Here is an 18,007-nt window from a genome sequence, read left to right on the forward strand (position 1 = left end):
TTAACGTTTATTGAATCAAAGAAGACGGATAAAATAAGAAATGCGCCTTGAGCTTTTACGTTCCAGGCATTTCATTTTCTCGCTTTATTTTATTTCCTCTCAATGCTTTTACAATTTGAAAAAAGAGATTTATGTAGGTAGACGTAAATAACGTTATTAATAGTTTACTGCATCTTGCGATACGCGACGGGTTTCAGGCACTTTTAAACGTACGTGTGTAATACTAAAACGTTCATACACACGCTTTAGCTCGTGTTCAGCATTGAATTATTCAGATATATTACTAATGTATTATATTTCATTTCGTTGTGTCTGTCTATAATCTTATCTTTCAAAGAGAGAAAGCATTTGTCAGTATCGTTCGTCATTCAATCACGTTCGAAACGTGTTATATTTTTCTTCGTTCTCTGAAATAAGTTTCAACTTTTGCTATTAAGATGAGTTTTGTTAATTTCGGTACTGTGGAAGCAGAACGTTAACGCAAACTTCGTCGGGAATCTTAAGCATAACGTTTATCACAGATATTGTGTACAATTCTTTAACGATTATGAGGTCCACTGGTAACTTGATTAATTGTTGTTTAGCGATATTTAAATATTTATCGGTAGTTTTTATGATATATTCGGGACTTTCGCCGCACGGTTAAGCATTTATCCTGCAGTTTACTGCAGCAATCCATTTCTGTCGTAACTGACTGACCGAAAGGCATCTTCGACGAGGTCTGTCAAGCATCTTACTGCTTGAAGAAGAGCTGCGAGAAGCAAGGACAACGAGAGCGAAATTAATTTGCTGGGTACTAGAGCGTTTTCCGAGGCGCCTTGATTTTTTCCCGATGCTTTTTTTCTTTTCCGCTTATCACAACCGGGATTCTTACCGGCGCCGTTGTCTTTGTCGTGTGTTTTAACCACCGTTGCGACAGTACGTTTTGATTTTGTTGGTGACTTTTCTCTAGATCGCGATGCCGCGTTGTCCGAAACTTCCTTGGCTAATTTTAACGTCATTTTTTTTTGTCTGTGAATGAGACGCCGCTGCGACGCAAAGTACTCGAGTTTTTTTCGAAAGTCCGTCGCTGTTGCTTCAACAGCTTGCAGAAGTTTTTCCTCGTGGGATCCTCGTCTGTTGCGTCTCTTTTTTTTATCGGTTAGTAGGGCACTTTCCGACAACGCTTTCGCATTGGCCACCAATCGACGAGACCCCGTGGTTGCGTAAAAAACATCCTGGAACGAGGGTTTGTTGTTCTCTTGATTATCATTAAGCTCCGAATTTTGGAAGATCGAGTTTTCGTCCAACGAGCTTGCTCTACTGTGCCATTTATCGCGAAAGAGAGCTTTTTTTTCGGCGTACGCGCTGTTCAAATTGTAATCGATCGCAGTCGCAGATTCTTCCGAGCATAACTTAATATTTTCTTTGACTTCGTCCAGGGCGATTTTTCTTGGCAAAGTTTTGCCAAGACTGTTGAGCACAAAGTGTTTCTTTAAATGTATCTGAGAATTCGAGTCTTTTTCCTCTTCTCGTAGAACGTTCGATTCGTCGGAGCAGTCACACCGATCGTCCGACGGTCTCGAGGAATCACACTCGTCGGCTCTGTCCAAGCATTCCTGAGTAGAATTTTTTGTAAACGATGCGCCCGCATCTCCGTCTTCATCGTCGTTATCTTTCATCGTTATATTTTGGCCGACCCAAACTTCTTCCTCTTCTACTTCCTCCTCTTCTTCGTTCTCCTCCTCTTCCGAGTCGAGAGACATAGATTTATTTCTCGGGACAATACCGTCAGCATGGAGGAGATCTTGCACTTCATAAAGGCTCCGCTCAATACTCGGACTTTTGTACAGCAGATTCCTTAACTCTGGAATGTCTAGATCTTGAACGTGAAGAAGATTTTGTTCGATGTTTAAAAGACTTTCTTCGATTTGTACCAGGCATTGCTCGATATCACAGGCTGTTTCCGAGCTCTGTTCGTTTTTCTTTTCCGATTCATTCGCCCCGTTGTCTTGATCTTGCGTGGTACTATCTTTAGACCCTTCAGACGTAACGTGAGATCCTTCGTGATTTCCCGAAAATACTTCCGAGGGCCAGGAAGGTATCATAGTTTGATGCTGCGTCTGGCTGTCGTAGAATACGTGGTAGTTACTGTGGCTGTTAGCTATTTCATAATTCATGTCCCAGATTAGATTATCCTTTTTCGAGGTCTCGTTGTAATCTCGGGGCCGAATGTCCGCTGTAGGATTCCCATGGCTGTTTGCTAATGCATACGGCGTCGTATCGAGGCTACGAGCCACGTCGAAATTATTTTTTGCCCTCCACCGTTCCGAATACAATTCCGTATATTTGCTGTGACTGCTCGAATCTTGATATGCATTTCCGTGACTGTTCGCGAGCGGATACGTTGCACCGAAGTCGAAATCAGGCCGGGATTGTTTTTTTAATTGGTGGTATATCGACCATTCGCGTTTGCCGTGACTACCGGTGTCTTCGTCTTGGTTACTGTCGTCGTTGTTCTTGTCATCGTCATCGTCGTATTCACCTTCGGGATAGGGCAACTCCTCGCCGTCAATCTCGGGAACAGAAGGGCCTAGGTTTTTGTCGTTTATCAACGTATAATTGTCGAGCACATTTTCATCTAGGTCGATCCACTTTTTAGAACTGTTCCCGGCGGTCCTTCGATGCCGTTTCTCGAAGTAATGGTTTGTAGGACGTCGTCGTCGTTCACGTATCGCGGGATCATGCACGTGTATTTCTACTGGGCAGAGGACGTTAGGACGTCTCTCGGTATTATCATGTAACGCCGGCGGTGTCGTGGCGATTAACGATGCCGCTTCATCCAGCAGATTTTCTCTGGATTCGCGGTACCGATAGCCAGGACATGGTGTGTTGACCGGCGAGTGCGAGAGAAGATTGACATAGCCGCTGGCGCCTCTGCCTGTGAGCGATCAAGTGCTGGTCGATGGATTTATCTGGTTCTGAATAGCGGAGCTTTCGCTTTCGCTCAATATTTCGTTGTTTAGACGGTGCATGTTACATATTACCTGTTGACAAACACGCAGTCGTTGTAGAAAGTAACGAATATATTTTATTTGTTGGCGAATAGATTTTAATTTTTAATATAATAAAATTTTCAAGAATTACCTTTGGAGGAGTTATTCTAACATCTCTGAACTCTTCCGTAAATGTCAGGATGTAAGCACAAAATGCTATTGCACAAAGCCACTCGGCAATCGTGCTAGTTACGTGCAATTCCCAGCCACCGTCTTCTTTGCTCCATTTTCGAGGATTTGTCCCTGTAAAGTATTATTTAAATATTAATACATTAATTCGCAATGACAATAATAATTAAAAATCATCGAACCAACCCTTAAAAGCCAGCCGTGCTAATACGCCCGTAATAAGAATTACGAAGAAACATATAGTACTGAAAGTTGATAACGCCGTGCGAAAATGCGCGAGTCGCAGCGAACATCCTGAAGGATGCAAGTAAAACGAGCATACGGCCTGCAATAAAAATTAATTTATGTAATTTTATAAAATATTATTAAATCAGTATCAAATAAATTAAATTTTATAGTGATTTTGTTCATATTATTTTATGTAAAAATTTGGTTTAAAAAATCTCGACGCCAGATAACGTTTAATAAATTTGTGACCGTCTTACCTGGATCCAAAAATATACGACACCGCTCCCGAAGCAAAGAAATGCACCAATAAGATGAACTATTAGTACCGAGGTTTCTTGAAAGTTTGCGACAATTGATAGACCGGTGGTTGTTGCGAGGCCGAAAATTAAGGCCCAATGATTCCATTTCGATAGAGAAGTTGAAGAAAGCGAGCCGAAAGCTTTGATACACTCTTTTACTTGAGAATATCTTATGTAGATCATAAAACCCACTGTAAAATAAAATGGTACAGTTGCAGTTAGTTTTCATAGTTAACGTTTTTCGATAATAGAAAAAAAAATTGTCGCCGACGATAATCCATGCAACAATAAATGCAATTTTATTCTTATTACCAATTTTTTAAGATAAGATTTTTTGTATATTATACATTTTACTTACTGAGAATAGCAATTAAATTGACAACTTGCGAATAAATGCAACTTTCTGGTGCATAAGTTGCTACATCAGAAATGTAAGGAAAACCGGGTTCCACATGTCCCAGCAAGACCGCGATTACGTACCTGCGGAATAAATGTTTCGAGCGAGTTGATCTAATTAAAATAATGAGATTAACGGTAAACTCTGGACTCACGTTAGAATAAAAACCGAAGGAAGAGAGATGAAAATAGCAATCGGCAAGTAGTGAACGTTGACGAAAAGTTCTTGCTTCTCCATGATTTCGATGTGCAATCGTTGTTATTGTTAGAGCCGGCGACGATGATGATGACGTCAATCGCCGGCGTCTGCGATCGACGCTGTTATCGGAGAGAATCTTGCGTCGATGCAGCCGCCGACGAGTCACGATCATTCACACTCTTCGATAATTAATCATTCAGGCCTTCTGATTCTCTCTTCGTTACGTACCAGTACTGGTAATGACTGAATCAAGGATGACACGTACTTCAACTGCCATTAACGTTCTCCAAATAGATGTTTTATCTTCTGCAATAGAGATAATTACTGTTACCTTCATACACGTATGAATAATACTTTATATAATAGCGCAATTAACTTCATCGATGCAAGGATAAATTACATTTTTTTATTAATAATTTTTCTCGGTTATTGTTCTTACTTTTTTTAAATTTTGATACCAACGCGTATTTTTTAAAGTAATATGAACGTTGCATTTCTTACACGATTGCTATGGAAATATTATAATGAAAAAATAATTTATTGCACGTCAACAATTATATGTATGTATATGTCTGCAGATAGACAATACATTACGCTAATAATAACATTTGTAATGTGTCACGGTTAAAAATATTGCACAAACTGTTACGAACTTATCTATATGACAATATAAAATATGCGATGCAACAGAGACCGCGAGACGGAAACGGATATGATAACCCAGAAAATGTTTTATTTCGTAACGAAGATAATTAATTTCTTTTTCTAGTATTTTTCCATTTATACGATAGAAATCAAATTAAGAGTGAAAAAAATGCGCGGTATTTAAATATGATATACTATAGTACGCAGCGATAAAACAGAAGTACGCTTTTGTTTATTTCTACGTTGCGCAAGATGATAGAACGTTCTCCACGAGGTACCAATCAATTTTTCATTATCTTTTGTCAATTAACAAATTAAATTATACCAAAACTGCAACGGGAGACGTACTGACGATGCATCGGGTGGTGTTGCACAAAACTTTTGCTCCGAAAGTGGTAGATTTTCCTTCCTTCGAGGCTTCGTTCATGAGATTACTTGGATTATCAGTCAGAAGCTCTTCGCGATCTTCACTTTTGGTGCACACGTCGGAAATCACGGTGACACATGATCGAAGAATTCATTAGGAGATGTAGGCTCGCTTGATATTTGCCGAATGGCAAAACTCCGCCGCAGGGCCGTGCAGAAAGTCTCGTTGGGAAATGCAAAGGTTATAGTCCATGGAAGTGCGCGATCGATGCTGCGTCAGTGAAAACGACGTTCTCGGCAGCTGCGCCGTCCTTGCCACCGTCGCGTCGGCGTTGTTACTGATCGACACACTCACATTCACCGAACCAATGACTATTTATCCGAGCACTCTGTGAGCGCAGCACTTAATTGCTTCCCACCGCTATGGCACGTCGTGAGATTAATGGGAATGACTGTTTAAAAAATTAAGTTGGAAAATTGCCGAACGCTCGCTAAACTTGGTTCCGAGCTGTTACATGCAGTAGCGAGCGTCGTATAGACATTATTATGTTCGGGTTTAGTTTGTATAATTAATGAGTGTTGATGTACGCAACCAATAGAGTATTTAAAAAATTAATGAATTTTGTCTTAGAGATAGAACTGAAAATCATCGTGGATGATATACATTTCTTTCAAAGCCATAAACATATACATATAGTTTTTATAATTTATTTCTAATTTATTATTAAAATTTCTTGTGCGAAACATTTTTGTGAAATATAGCATAAGAATGAGATATAATTGAGATAAATTATACTGTTATATTGTAAACGGTAATTTACTCTCATTCGATAGGTACGATTCCTTTTTACAAGAGAAAATATCACATGTGGTACAAGAATGCGAGCTACGTTTTATATTATTTATCTTACGCCATTTTCCAATTAATAAAATTACAGAAATTTGTTAAATAAAATAAAATAAAGAATACTAACATTTGTAAATATTATCTTACGAAGTAAATTAGATTACGAAATAAATTAAACAATCTGATCTTATCGACCGTGAGATGCATATCATACGATGATTAGATAACGACAATAACGTTACGTTCTGCTTGATTTTTTCTTATTTTATACCATCTTTGTGAAAAGAGTCCACGACAGTCGTCAGAAATGTATAAAGTTCATTAAACTTTAAATAGCTAAAATTTATACGAAAAATACTTGACAATTTAATGTAAGAAAATAATTATATATCTTGCGACGTAGTAACTTCTGTTTTGTCCAAAGTTGTCGTACTTTCTTTTTTATCCAAATACAATATCTAAAACAGAATTAAATGTAACATTAACCCAGAATATTTTTTAAATTAAATTTCAATTATTACGATTATTACATTTTATGCAAGACACATAAATTATATAATTGATTATATAAAAATTAAATAAGAATAAGAATTCAAAGTACCGTCACAACCGGGTCTTCGAAGTTAATTAATCGGAATTCTGGAACGAAGGTGACGAGAAATGCGCAATATACAATTGCGAGAATCCATTCGCATATAGTACTCGTAACATGCCAGCCCCAACCACCATCTGCTGGTAGCCATTTCTTGTAATCGTTACCTGCGTGATATACATATAAATCTTTAAATCCCCGTCATATAAAAGTAATTTTTAAAATGAAATTGGTATACCTTGAAATTCGGACATTGAGATGTAGCCAGGAACGATTGTAGCGATCGTTAATATTAATGTAAGGGCTGATAGAGTTGCGCGTAGATAAACGATAACTATACCATTCATGGCCGGTACCATCTTGTAACTCAAATACGTCTAGAAAATTACAGTAGTTATTTTATAGCAACGAAAAAAATATGTAGCATAATTGTTGAACACCTGTAGACAGAAATAGACAGTGCCAGCGGAGAAACAAGTCATCGCTCCCACCATATGAGCGGCAATCACGCGGGTTTCTTGAAAATTCGCGAGTATATCGAGTCCGAAACAAGCGAGGATACCACAGCATGTTGTCATTGTGATAATTCTCTCATCTACGAGATTGCGGCCTCTTTCTGTTCGCCATTGTTGTACCTGTCGATGCCTGATGTAAACGCAGCATCCAACTGTGTAAAAGACAGACATTGGTTACTTTTATTATATAGATTTAATTTTTCTGAAGTTACTTTTATTACTTTTTTACAATATTGACTAATATATAAATATATATATATTTTTTTAATATAAAATTAAATTAATTTGATTTATAAATGTCTTTAAAATTGTGTTTACGTACGCAGAAGAGCCGCAATATTCAGGCATTGCGCGAATATGCAAGATTCCGGTGATAACGTGCCAGTCTCCGATATATAAGGAAATCCAGGCACCACGTGATCCCATTGTACCGATATGGTATATCTGAAACACGAATCGTTCGTAAACTATATACTCTGCTGACATGAGTGAGTATGTAAAACATTTGTATCAGGTTTCCTCGGCTGCTCGCAAAATGCTATCGATCGTGAAACAGTTGTACGATGTACTTTTGAATAGTCAATTGAATTTATCAGCTAAAATTTATAATTTATTTAAAAAATAGAAGGCAGTGATGTTTAATATTTTTATTTTTATTGTATTAAAGAACGGATTTATTGTGCGTTTTAAAATGTTTTACCTCATCGTTTACAATTAGGAGACTTACGTAATGATAAATGTTACCGGGATTAAAATAAACAGGCTCAATGGTAGTACATATAGTTTTCCGTATGCCATTCTCTTGATCGTTCTTAGCTGCAAAATATATTTAATAATTTTCATCTTGCGTTATCGTATGTTGAAGATAGGAAATAATTTAATGGTCTCAAAGTGTTAATTAATTATGCATATAAGGGTATGTAAATTAGTCGTGAAAAGTTTCGCTAAAATGAGAAACGGGGATCTCTTTAAAATATATTAAGAGGAAAATTCTTAAAAAAGTCAAAGAAATCTATTTCGAGAAGTTACACAATACGTGTGCAGGACTTACCTTAATGATTTCGCGTAGATTTTTTTCTTAAAGAATATATTGCCACGATTCATGCCACAAAGACATTCAGTTGTGAGGTGTCTTGTAACGACTGTCCGTTGCTGTACTACCTCTTATCGTTCGAACCGTACCAATCTCCACGCATACTAGTACACGCTAATTAATGTGAGACACAGATAATGCATGATATATGTGTACTTGCTCTAAAATTAATTAATTTTTAAAAAATATATTTTTACGGAAATTTCTTAATTCCCGTAACAGTTTATTATATTTTTAACAATTGTTTAATTAATAGCTTTTGATCAAATAATTTTTAATCAAACACATGAATTGAATAATAATTATTAATTAACTATAATATTATCTTTTAAATTAGTTATTTTTGACAAATTAATACCAATTTTGTAGTAAAAGAATTAAGTCTTTAGTCGGACTGGTTTCGAGATACAGCTCTTTTCGCGTAATTTATTACAAAATTAAACGCAGCAAATCGTGCGCGACATAATACACGTCTCGTTTAAAACTAGCAAGTGAGCTAGGAATTTGTAATTAACACAACGCTATCGATATCACGTTCATTGGAATGGTAATAGAAGGAGAATGGTCATGCTGTTTCTAATTGTACCCAATTTTGGAATGCATTTGTTACCGTGGCCAGGTTGCCTCAGGCTGCTAAAACGCCTACCGCGTAATTTACAAATATTTATTGTGATCTAGAATCCTAATTCTTAATATAAAAAATTCGTGGCAAGAATTAGCATCGAAACATTATTACCTTTTTATCTTGACGCTGATTGATTATCTCGATTGGCTCATTGTGATTTTTTATGAAATATAAATTCTTGCGACACAGAAAAGTATTAGGATTATCAGATTATTTTAAAGGCTTGCTCGAATCGGAGTTTTCTAACAGACGTAAAAACATTTCAGCTCTTCCGAGCTCGACTTTTCCGAGAATTTAGCCGAGCTCGACTTCCGAGAATTTGGTCTCGCTCGACTTCCGAGAATTTCGCGCGAGCGACCAATCACCGATCGGCAATATCGACTGTCTCACTTTCTTACGCGGCTTTCACTCTTCGTCCAACTACCGAAAACCGGTCAGTCTAGTCGCGGAGGCCCGGGCGCGAGGACACATCGTTAATCGCTCCACAATTTCGCGTATTTTCGGCCGCGGATAAAATGATCTCGAGTACGAATAAAGATTAACGACATCGACTCGGTAACGAACAATCATATTCTACACACCCGAGTCGTCCCACTTGTCCTGTGCTTCGTCTTGTGTTTTGGAACGACAAGGTTACACATAGTGGGCGCAGCGCGCACGGAGCGTTCGACGTATATTACTTCGTCTCGGACATTTTCAATGAAAGTAATTAACACTACGAATATCGAGAGTGCAAATTTACACAACAAACGATCGTTCGCGCTTCGATTGTGAGTGCTGCAAGATGTCAGGTTGCCACGGAGAGAAAGAAGGAAGGACGACTGTGTGAGAGACATCGGTGAATGAAGGAAAACCTTGGAGTCCACGAACAACGGTGGTCGGAAAGGCAGCGGACGATGTAGGACGACAACACGGCGGTCTGTGGAGTACGGCAAAACAACAGCGATCTCGGTAGACGTCGAGCAGCCAAACATCAGTGTTTTGGTGAGTCTGCTTACTTATATATGTAGTTCTTTTATGCATGTTGCTTCTCGTGAACACACCGAAGATAATCGCCCTCTCGAACGATTTGCGCAGAATTATTTTGTAAATAATTTTATTTTTACAAGTCGTAATAATATAATTAAAAGTAATAAGAAAGAGACGGTAATTAAAGGGTACTTTAAAGAAGTGACGCACAAAGATATACGTACATACATATGACGCACATACATATTCAGATCACATTTTTATATTAACAATATTACGACAACGTGTCGTTAGAATACATTTAGCGACTCGCTCTGGCACTACAACAAGTTTAGTAATAATTATTTTCTTGTTGGGCAACTGCTCTGTAGTTATACAGATATGACTCTTTTTTTTTTTTTTTGGAATTAAGAGAGTAAGAGAGTGAAATAACATTACGAACAACATATTCGTATATATGCATTTCATATTTATATTTTTATGACACGTTTCTCAAATGTGGTTGGAGACTAGTTTTTACGTCTTAATCTAACGTATCTATACGAACAGGCGTTTCTTTTTGCGAAGTTGCATTTTGAAGGAATAATGCCGTCAACGTAAATTTAACTTAATTAAGATAGATTATTTTTTTTATCTCGGTTAACGAAGTAACGGCAAGTATTGAAGAAATATGCCGACGTGAATCAAAGCTGTTTTTTTTTTTTTTTTTTTTTTTTTTTTATTTGTGGACGGAACGTTTCCGTGGTTTCTCTCGAAATTTGACATTATTGTCTTTAATTGCAACGCGATTCAAATGACCGGTGCTACGTTTTTTCTTATGAACTTTAAACAGCAAGAAATTAACATGTTGTTGTTTCAAATTAATATAATATTTTTATGAATATTAAAATTAACGAATAGGTAATTAACTGAGAATAACTTCAGCAATACTTATAATTAAATATTAATAGATTATACGTATATATATATATGGCCGGAATAACTTATTGTTAGTCAATTCACATTTCATTCTTCAGATCTTTCTTTGCATAATTTTCTTTTTCCGATACTTTTACATATTGAACACGTTGAAGGAGATGTCTTGAATCAATTTACGCTGTTTTAAATTCATTTGTTTTTGTCTAACACTAGAACGTTTAATTTCTATTTTCTAAATATTCGACATTTATAAAAATTTAACGCATTGAAAATTGATCGTCTTCAACCTTACTCTTGGCGATGCATCTTACAAGCTACATTTTTGTTCCACGTTATTTAGAATCGCAGTTTTGTATTTCTAATTTAAATACATCTGTAAAATCCAATAAAAAATAAATCGTATTTTCCTTTTTTATTTCACAGTCGGCATTTTTGTTTTATATTACATTGTTTTAAATTAATAACTGCTTAAAATTTTTTTTATTTACGTGCACAGTTACTTTCCCAATTTGCCAAGTTTAAGGTTAATGACGTATCATTATTCGGAATTATGCACTAGCCTCGTCAATGACGGTAATCGTTCTGGTATTAGTATTGGGTGGGACATTCGCGAAACGCCATTTCGATTTTATTTCTTCTTGATTAATTACCGATTGCGCGGCGCTGCTTTGGCCGCAAATAGATTGATTTGTCTTGGACCGTCCCATGGACCATCTGCGCCCACGGCGGTCCATAATAATCGGCATTTCTGCGATCAAATTGTTCTCGAACTCTGAGAGCATAAGATAGTTTTCGACTTTGTTACATGAAGTTATACAGTCACCTATGTAATCGAAATCCTCTAGTAAATTGTCGGGTAGGTCCATGTCAGCGATACCTTCTTCCGAGATGCAAGTAAGCTCCGGTTTATCTGTTCCCAAAGCATCGATTCCTTCACCTGATAAAAAATCGTATTAAATATTATATACGTTTGTAATATTATTTTGCATAAAAAAAATATATAATTAAATATTTTAATAGTAAGAAAAAGTTAGAAAGAAAATAACTGAGTTAGGATGTGCTCTCTCTTCCTCTCTTTTTTTTTCTCTTTTTTTTGTTTATGTTGCAAAAAAAAATACCGTGTGCTGGAGTAATATCGGCTCCTAAAACCAAAGCTGCGGCTGTTGCTCCGGCTGCACTAGCGGCAGCTACGTGAGGCCCTTCGTTCTTAGGTTCTTGAGTGAATGACAGTCTTCGCCTTTGAGGGCAATTATCTGAGGAGCATGTGTGCTTTGTACCATTAGTCCTGGTGTGTTTATGCTTCGATAAGTTTCTTTTGTGTAAGTCGATGAAGAAAAGAGTAAAACTGCCAACTAGAACGCATGTTGAACTAAAGTAGTAGCCAGCCTTGCCACCGCAACCAACATTTATATAACCTGCAAAACACACACATTGTAAAGTAAATTATCGTGTCCGAAGGTGCTTGCTGAAATACATAATTGAATATATATATGTATATTTCTGAATATTTTGCAACTTTGTCTTTCGAAAATCTCGTTGCAAAGAGAGAGACATTTGCCTGTAAATAATTAAATGTTTGAATAAGACACTAAGTTATTCGCAAAGTATTTATCTTAGACCATACGTGATAGATCTTTTTATTACCCGATATCGGTACTCCAATTGCAATCGGTATTGCTTGAGAACATTGGACAAAGCCCCACGTTCTGGCAAAATTTCGCGCCCTTACTCTTTCGTACGTATACATCTTCAGGCTGTAATGATAGCCGCCGCAAAAAATACCTGTAGAAAAATTGATAGACTTTTATCGATGGCAATATTTTTCGAGAAAAATTTTCCTATTCAAAAGCAATAAATTCAATATAATAATGATACCCTTACCGTAAATCCACGCAAACATAACGTATCCGTGATAACTTCCCTGAACGGCAGTAAGAGCAAGAATGCAGAGTCCGCATACAAAGACGGCTGCTTGCGTAAGATATTGACGGGCTATCCTGCATTCGACATTGCGGTGAACGACTAAAACTCCGAAAGCTACGCACCCGAGAGTCCAAGCCAGCCCTAAATAAGCTTGTAGTAGAACGACGGTATCGCCGAGGCCGTCTTCTTCGACTTGATGCGCCTGCACAAAAGACTATTAAATTTATTCTGTACATTCCCAACTGCAATATTTATTTCTTGTATCAAAGTAGAAAAAAAAAACAGACTTGCATATTATTTTAAAAGTTTTAAAATATTTTTTTTATTAATAATATGAGAATATTTTTACGGAACTCATTATGGAATGAAAAAAAATTACTTTGAAATGCACTTGTCACAATTAACATTACCAGATAGAATATCGGTGTGTTGATTCCGAATGCCGAAATACCAGTAGACACTAAAAGAATCCGCACTGTTTTACTTTTCAAAGTACTAAAATCGAAAAACGACGGCTTGTCGGCGGTCTTGTTCTTGTCCTTTATTTTGCGCTTTTGATTTTTTAAATGTAAAATTGCTCGTCGTTGGGGATGATACAGTGAAGCGCTACGGTAAAACGTGCCGAGAATAAAGGTGAGAAATACCACGCCAGTAACAGCTTGAAGACCGAGGCGCCATCCGATTTTACTGTAATGACAAAAAATTCTTATGGGCTTTGTCAGACATTTAGTACGTATTTTTAACGATATTCATCACAACAGAATGTACGCACGTAATTGCTCCTTTTATAAAAGCGGACATGATTGCTATACCCAAGCCGCTTCCCGAGACGATAAAAATTTCAACCAGTTCTCTCTTCCTTTTGAAATACTGAGCCACCATAAGTGTACTGCAATCCCGCGTCATTCCAACCCCAATTCCTAAAAGATAAAATATCCCGATATTTTTTTAAATAAAAACTTATAATCACATCTTTACAATGTGTGGTATTGCAAGGTATATCTATCAAAATGCGCACCGTAATATTTACTTACCGACTACGGTACCGTAACTGAAGAACAATTGATGAAATTGCGAAGCGAAAGACGTAAAGAGGCAGCCGAGGGCGGTAACGAGGCCGCCCAAAACTGCCGTTACTCTCGTACTTTTTCTTCTGCAGAATGCTATTGTAACCGGCGATACGAGCAAAGCGACACCCGTCGACATTGCTCCTAGCCAACCTATAAAACGAGGAGAAATCATGAGTATTTTGCGAACTTTCCCCCTCCGATAAATGCGTCAAAATTTAAAACAGAATAAGGGCGCATTAATTATGCTATAAATAATTGACCAATTAATATATTATCATTATGAGAATTTGCGGGTTTTTCTACGTATTTATTCGCATACAATGCGAATTAATTTTGTGGAAAAATGTCAGCGCGATACAGGAAGTTTTCTCACGGAGTTATTAACTTTTTACGGGAGTGCCAGCGGCGTGTCGTTGATCGACGGTCTCGGGGGAGGCACAACTCTCGTGCCCGCGTTATCGTTCGCAATCTACTGCGTAATAAAAAAGTCAAATCACGCGCGGCTATTCCAAAAAGGATTCGATTTTTGTTGCGCGGGTTGTAGATAACAAGATGTTTCAACTGGCGCTCGTTTCATTTGACGCATTGCTCTTTGTCACTTTTTTCTTGCGCCACGGCTATTTCATTTCCGGTTTATTTTTTCGTTCTTCCTCTTCAATCGTCGATGCAAACCATTTCGTTCTCGCGCGCTGGACAAACGTCGGACGGGAAATGATTGATCTGCAGATTCGCGGCGATGCGCTTTCTTTACGAACTTCCGGTAGTAAAACGGATTCGCTTTGCAGACTGTTTCGCCCGGTAATAGAATCCGACGAGTCTTTCCCGTAATCGATACTTTACGATCGGGGGATAAGTCGCGCTTGGCGGTACAACGACGAGAACTGTTTGCTCTCCATATCGATTGGCTGCTGTTTTTGGATGTCATTTCATCATAAGTGCTTGAGAATGATGCGAAAACAAATAACTCGCGATATATGTTTAACTGAGATATTTTTTTTTTTGCGCCAAATATTCGAGCCTAGTCGTTTCTTCCAATATATTTCCGCGCTATCCTTTTGCTTTTTAATTCCATTTGCTTCCCGGTGTCTTTCATTACATTGAGCGAGTATGTAACAATTTTTGTGGTACGCTTTTGAATAAGTGGATTAAATATTTAGCGATTTCATACATGTCTTTATATGACTTCCGCGATCGTAACTCCCAAGCATGCTATTGCCATATTCCGGATACTCGGCCGGTCGGAGCCAATAAGCTTGCGCGTTGTCATCCATCCCATCTTAAATGATTTATGATAGTCGCAGCATCCGAGAAATCTTCGGGAAACGCAACACACGCTAACGAATACGACGTTGTACTTTTATATTTTATTCTTCTCTTTCCCTTATTCTTGCTACGTGTTTAGCGCGCCCGTGAAATCCCATCGATAAATCACTAGTCTGACTCTCAGATAAAACTGCGGATAGCTTTCAACTGCGAGGCAGCGTTAGGCAAACCATTTCTGATTGCAAAAAAAAAAAAAAAAAAAAAATATGTTAGCTTAAAGAAACATTTCGAAATTGTTGTGTCCTTTATACATTTATCACTACTAGCTTGCGCAAACGATTTTTACTAAGATGCTAATTAATGCGGCCTGTTGGTGGGTATTAAACGGGCGTCTTGATTGCGACTAAACCGTTTTATCGTGATACCGGTTCGTTAAACGGATTAAGTGTCACCCTTGCGAGGGAAGGGGGGGGGGTACTAAGCCGTTTAATTAATTCTTACCGGTCTGATCGATGCGCGAACTCATCAATCGCGATGAATACGTTTTATTACGGAAATAAGTAACGCCTGGCAGTTACGGAGACAAACGGGCGCCGCGCCGCCGTGTGCGCGAGGAAAAGCAGTTATTAATCTCACTGTAGCCACGACGGGACGACGGATGCGCGTTAAATATTACCCGCTAACGTCGGTGACTTATATACGCGTCGCTTAAGACGGTGCCTTTCGCAGGACCTTCCTTCCTCTTTTCTTTGAATACCAACCGGATTCCTGCAACTGTCCTGGAATTTTCGCCCGAGCGAGGGAGTAAATATATATCTGGATTCGCCTTGGGATATACAGGCTGTTTGTTTTTGTTATTATCGTTTAGGTCGTTGACGAGGGAGAGAAATAGGCATTTGTATGCGTAGGGCTACTTCAGAAATCCATCAGATTGAAATACGTGGCCCGATAACACGATAAAACTTGAATAAATCTACTATATCTCGTAAAATCTGATTATAAAAATATACATTGATATTTCAATATATTTTATTGGGTGGAAACGTTTTCTTCTTTTTTTCTAAAAATATTTTTTTTAACATTTTTAATAGAAATTATTCATTAGAATATTGTATTAATATTCTCATGCCGAAAGCGATCTTGTAGGTAATTTAAGAGTACACGCTGTATATGTATATATTTTATATCTGATAAGAACAAAGTTTAGAGCAAAAATCGTATACGCATTTCTCGATTTACTTGATTTGTGGTACATATTATACGGACATGGGAAATATATGTGCAGTAAAACAATTTCTAGCTCGTAAAGTCGAAAAGGAATGTTCGCCGCGTAACGTGCTCAATGCTTCGCCACTTCTCTCGTTTCTTCTTCCGCCACTTTCCGCGATCAGGGCTCAGAATACTTTATTGAGACTCGCGAGACCGACGAGTGTTCTTTTCACCCCCGGAGATAGTCTCCGTCGGCGGGGATGGGTGAAATGACAGCGAGAGTGAATTGGCGAGAGCGAGAGCGAGGACCATTAGGGTCAACGACTTGCGGACTGGGATTTTAGTTGGCGATCTTGTCCCCGCGAAGGACAGGGGAGCTTGTTAGGTTCGTAGCAGTCTTTTTGTCGTGCTCTTGAAAGAACGAGAGGAACGGCTGAAAACAATGCGAGTACTTGTTTTTCGATTCTTTGCATAAATTTACAATCGATAAGTTCTCGAACCTCTGCGTGATAAAATATAACGCGATATAAACGTAAAATATTTAGATAATATTTTCTAAATTCTTTGAGGCAAATTATTTCACATATTATTTATATTATTTTATTATGCTGTTATATTAAAAAGGAATTAATTTGAGCGGATAATATATTTTATCTACCGTGTAATCGCGTGAGACAAGTATTTCTTTTATGAATATTAATAATATTTACATATACGCTGCGTCACGTACCTACATTAAGAAGAGTTTGACGGTATCGTTTGGTTCCGTCAAGTAGTAACCATGCCCCGGCAGCTCCGTGTATTCCCGTTGTGAGAATTTGCACCATGACACCCGTCACAACGATAACCCAACCCCAACCATTTTCAGGATAATAATGTTGTTTTATGGTACAACGCGCGGCATACCTAACATATATGAAATTTGAATATCATGTTTATCTGTCGTCTCGTTACGTCGTATTTACGTAGGACAGATAATTAAATTTAATCGCCGCGAATAATTTTATAACTATATTTTACAATGTGAGAAAGATATACCCAAGTGGAAATTTATCTAGCTGATCTAATTTTGCAGCTAAAAAAAAAAAACAAAATCTGTCTAGTGTCGGTCGTATAGTTTTTGTCCGGAGTGTACCGTGTATCTAAATAGATCTCTAAACTTTTTTCGCCGCGTACTTTGTTTACTGTTGTGCTCTGACCTCACGCAATGCTCGCTCGACTGTCGAATTCGCCGGGCAAACCGGTTCTTGCTATCCGCTGCTCGCGTGTCTTCCACCTTGCGAACTTCGAGCGCAAGGTGCCGGCCAGATGTAAACACACGCACGTACTCACACTACCGCGACGGACGGCAGGAATCGGTTAGCCCGGTGAATTCGGCAGTTGAGCGTTGCATAAGATCAGCACGCGCGATAGACTAGTACGCGGCGAAAAACGTTTAGATATCTAGCTTTCCTAGCTCGTTATTAGCTGGTAATAATTATCTAGTACCAAGTTTTGAATGTTACATTTCTGTCTCAGTATTGAACAGTTTTTCTAGACAGCCACGAGATAAATTATGAATTGACTACCTAATTATTACACTGAGAAAAAAATTATTTAATTAAAATAAATATTTAGTTGTATACGTTCAAACAAATGTTTATTTAAAGTGAGCAAAAATACATTTATATTAGTAAAATATATTGT

At 37.8% G+C, this 18,007-nt stretch overlaps 4 protein-coding genes and 1 long non-coding RNA gene across 5 annotated transcripts in view; 1 reads left to right on the forward strand and 4 right to left on the reverse strand.

Moving 5' to 3' along the window:
• Nucleotides 1–47: 47 nt before the first annotated feature.
• LOC139105322 (uncharacterized) lies at nucleotides 48–2,927 on the reverse strand (the record flags this gene model as incomplete). Its single annotated transcript, XM_070661333.1, has 1 exon — nucleotides 48–2,927. A coding segment is annotated over one exon (2,265 nt), but the record flags the coding sequence as incomplete, so codon positions are not given.
• LOC139105394 (DNA damage-regulated autophagy modulator protein 2-like) lies at nucleotides 2,887–5,700 on the reverse strand. Its single transcript, XM_070661476.1, has 7 exons — nucleotides 5,280–5,700; nucleotides 4,243–4,592; nucleotides 4,050–4,171; nucleotides 3,650–3,882; nucleotides 3,351–3,489; nucleotides 3,127–3,278; nucleotides 2,887–3,026 (listed from the first exon to the last, which is right to left on the reverse strand). The coding sequence occupies exons 2-7, from the start codon at nucleotides 4,323–4,325 to the stop codon at nucleotides 2,931–2,933; spliced, it is 825 nt and encodes a 274-aa protein (XP_070517577.1). The 5' UTR covers nucleotides 4,326–4,592; nucleotides 5,280–5,700; the 3' UTR covers nucleotides 2,887–2,930.
• A 910-nt stretch (nucleotides 5,701–6,610) lies between these two features.
• On the reverse strand, nucleotides 6,611–9,813 carry LOC139105396 (DNA damage-regulated autophagy modulator protein 1-like). Its single transcript, XM_070661479.1, has 5 exons — nucleotides 7,979–9,813; nucleotides 7,574–7,695; nucleotides 7,177–7,403; nucleotides 6,975–7,113; nucleotides 6,611–6,903 (listed from the first exon to the last, which is right to left on the reverse strand). Exons 1-5 carry the CDS (start codon nucleotides 8,092–8,094, stop codon nucleotides 6,737–6,739), a joined length of 771 nt encoding a protein of 256 aa, XP_070517580.1. The 5' UTR covers nucleotides 8,095–9,813; the 3' UTR covers nucleotides 6,611–6,736.
• LOC139105417 (uncharacterized) overlaps nucleotides 9,813–18,007 on the forward strand; it is a 120,710-nt gene continuing 112,515 nt past the window's right edge. The window contains exon 1 of the long non-coding RNA XR_011546182.1: nucleotides 9,813–9,953. This is a non-coding gene — a long non-coding RNA (uncharacterized lncRNA). The remainder of the gene's footprint in view (nucleotides 9,954–18,007) is intronic.
• LOC139105372 (uncharacterized) overlaps nucleotides 10,644–18,007 on the reverse strand; it is a 37,346-nt gene continuing 29,982 nt past the window's right edge. The window contains exons 2-8 of the mRNA XM_070661428.1: nucleotides 13,814–13,999; nucleotides 13,552–13,699; nucleotides 13,190–13,466; nucleotides 12,738–12,981; nucleotides 12,501–12,638; nucleotides 11,975–12,271; nucleotides 10,644–11,793 (exon numbers count right to left, since the gene is read on the reverse strand). Of these exons, the coding sequence (XP_070517529.1) occupies nucleotides 11,405–11,793; nucleotides 11,975–12,271; nucleotides 12,501–12,638; nucleotides 12,738–12,981; nucleotides 13,190–13,466; nucleotides 13,552–13,699; nucleotides 13,814–13,999 (1,679 nt within the window). The 3' untranslated portion in view covers nucleotides 10,644–11,404. The remainder of the gene's footprint in view (nucleotides 11,794–11,974; nucleotides 12,272–12,500; nucleotides 12,639–12,737; nucleotides 12,982–13,189; nucleotides 13,467–13,551; nucleotides 13,700–13,813; nucleotides 14,000–18,007) is intronic.

This window comes from Cardiocondyla obscurior, linkage group LG09, assembly GCF_019399895.1.
Source record: "Cardiocondyla obscurior isolate alpha-2009 linkage group LG09, Cobs3.1, whole genome shotgun sequence".
In the NCBI taxonomy this organism is placed as follows: Eukaryota; Metazoa; Arthropoda; class Insecta; order Hymenoptera; family Formicidae; genus Cardiocondyla; species Cardiocondyla obscurior.

What these genes read in the sequence shown, in the direction of transcription:
- LOC139105394 (XM_070661476.1), bottom strand. Translation starts at nt 4,325, where the DNA reads ATGGAGAAGCAAGAACTTTTCGTCAACGTTCACTACTTGCCGATTGCT. An exon ending in CCTTCGGTTTTTATTCTAAC is followed by an intron (nt 4,172 to 4,242) that starts GTGAGTCCAGAG and finishes TTTATTCCGCAG; the next exon opens with GTACGTAATCGCGGTCTTGC. An exon ending in CAATTTAATTGCTATTCTCA is followed by an intron (nt 3,883 to 4,049) that starts GTAAGTAAAATG and finishes TTTATTTTACAG; the next exon opens with TGGGTTTTATGATCTACATA.
- LOC139105396 (XM_070661479.1), bottom strand. Translation starts at nt 8,094, where the DNA reads ATGAAAATTATTAAATATATTTTGCAGCTAAGAACGATCAAGAGAATG. An exon ending in CCGGTAACATTTATCATTAC is followed by an intron (nt 7,696 to 7,978) that starts GTAAGTCTCCTA and finishes TTCGTGTTTCAG; the next exon opens with ATATACCATATCGGTACAAT. An exon ending in GAATATTGCGGCTCTTCTGC is followed by an intron (nt 7,404 to 7,573) that starts GTACGTAAACAC and finishes TCTTTTACACAG; the next exon opens with TTGGATGCTGCGTTTACATC.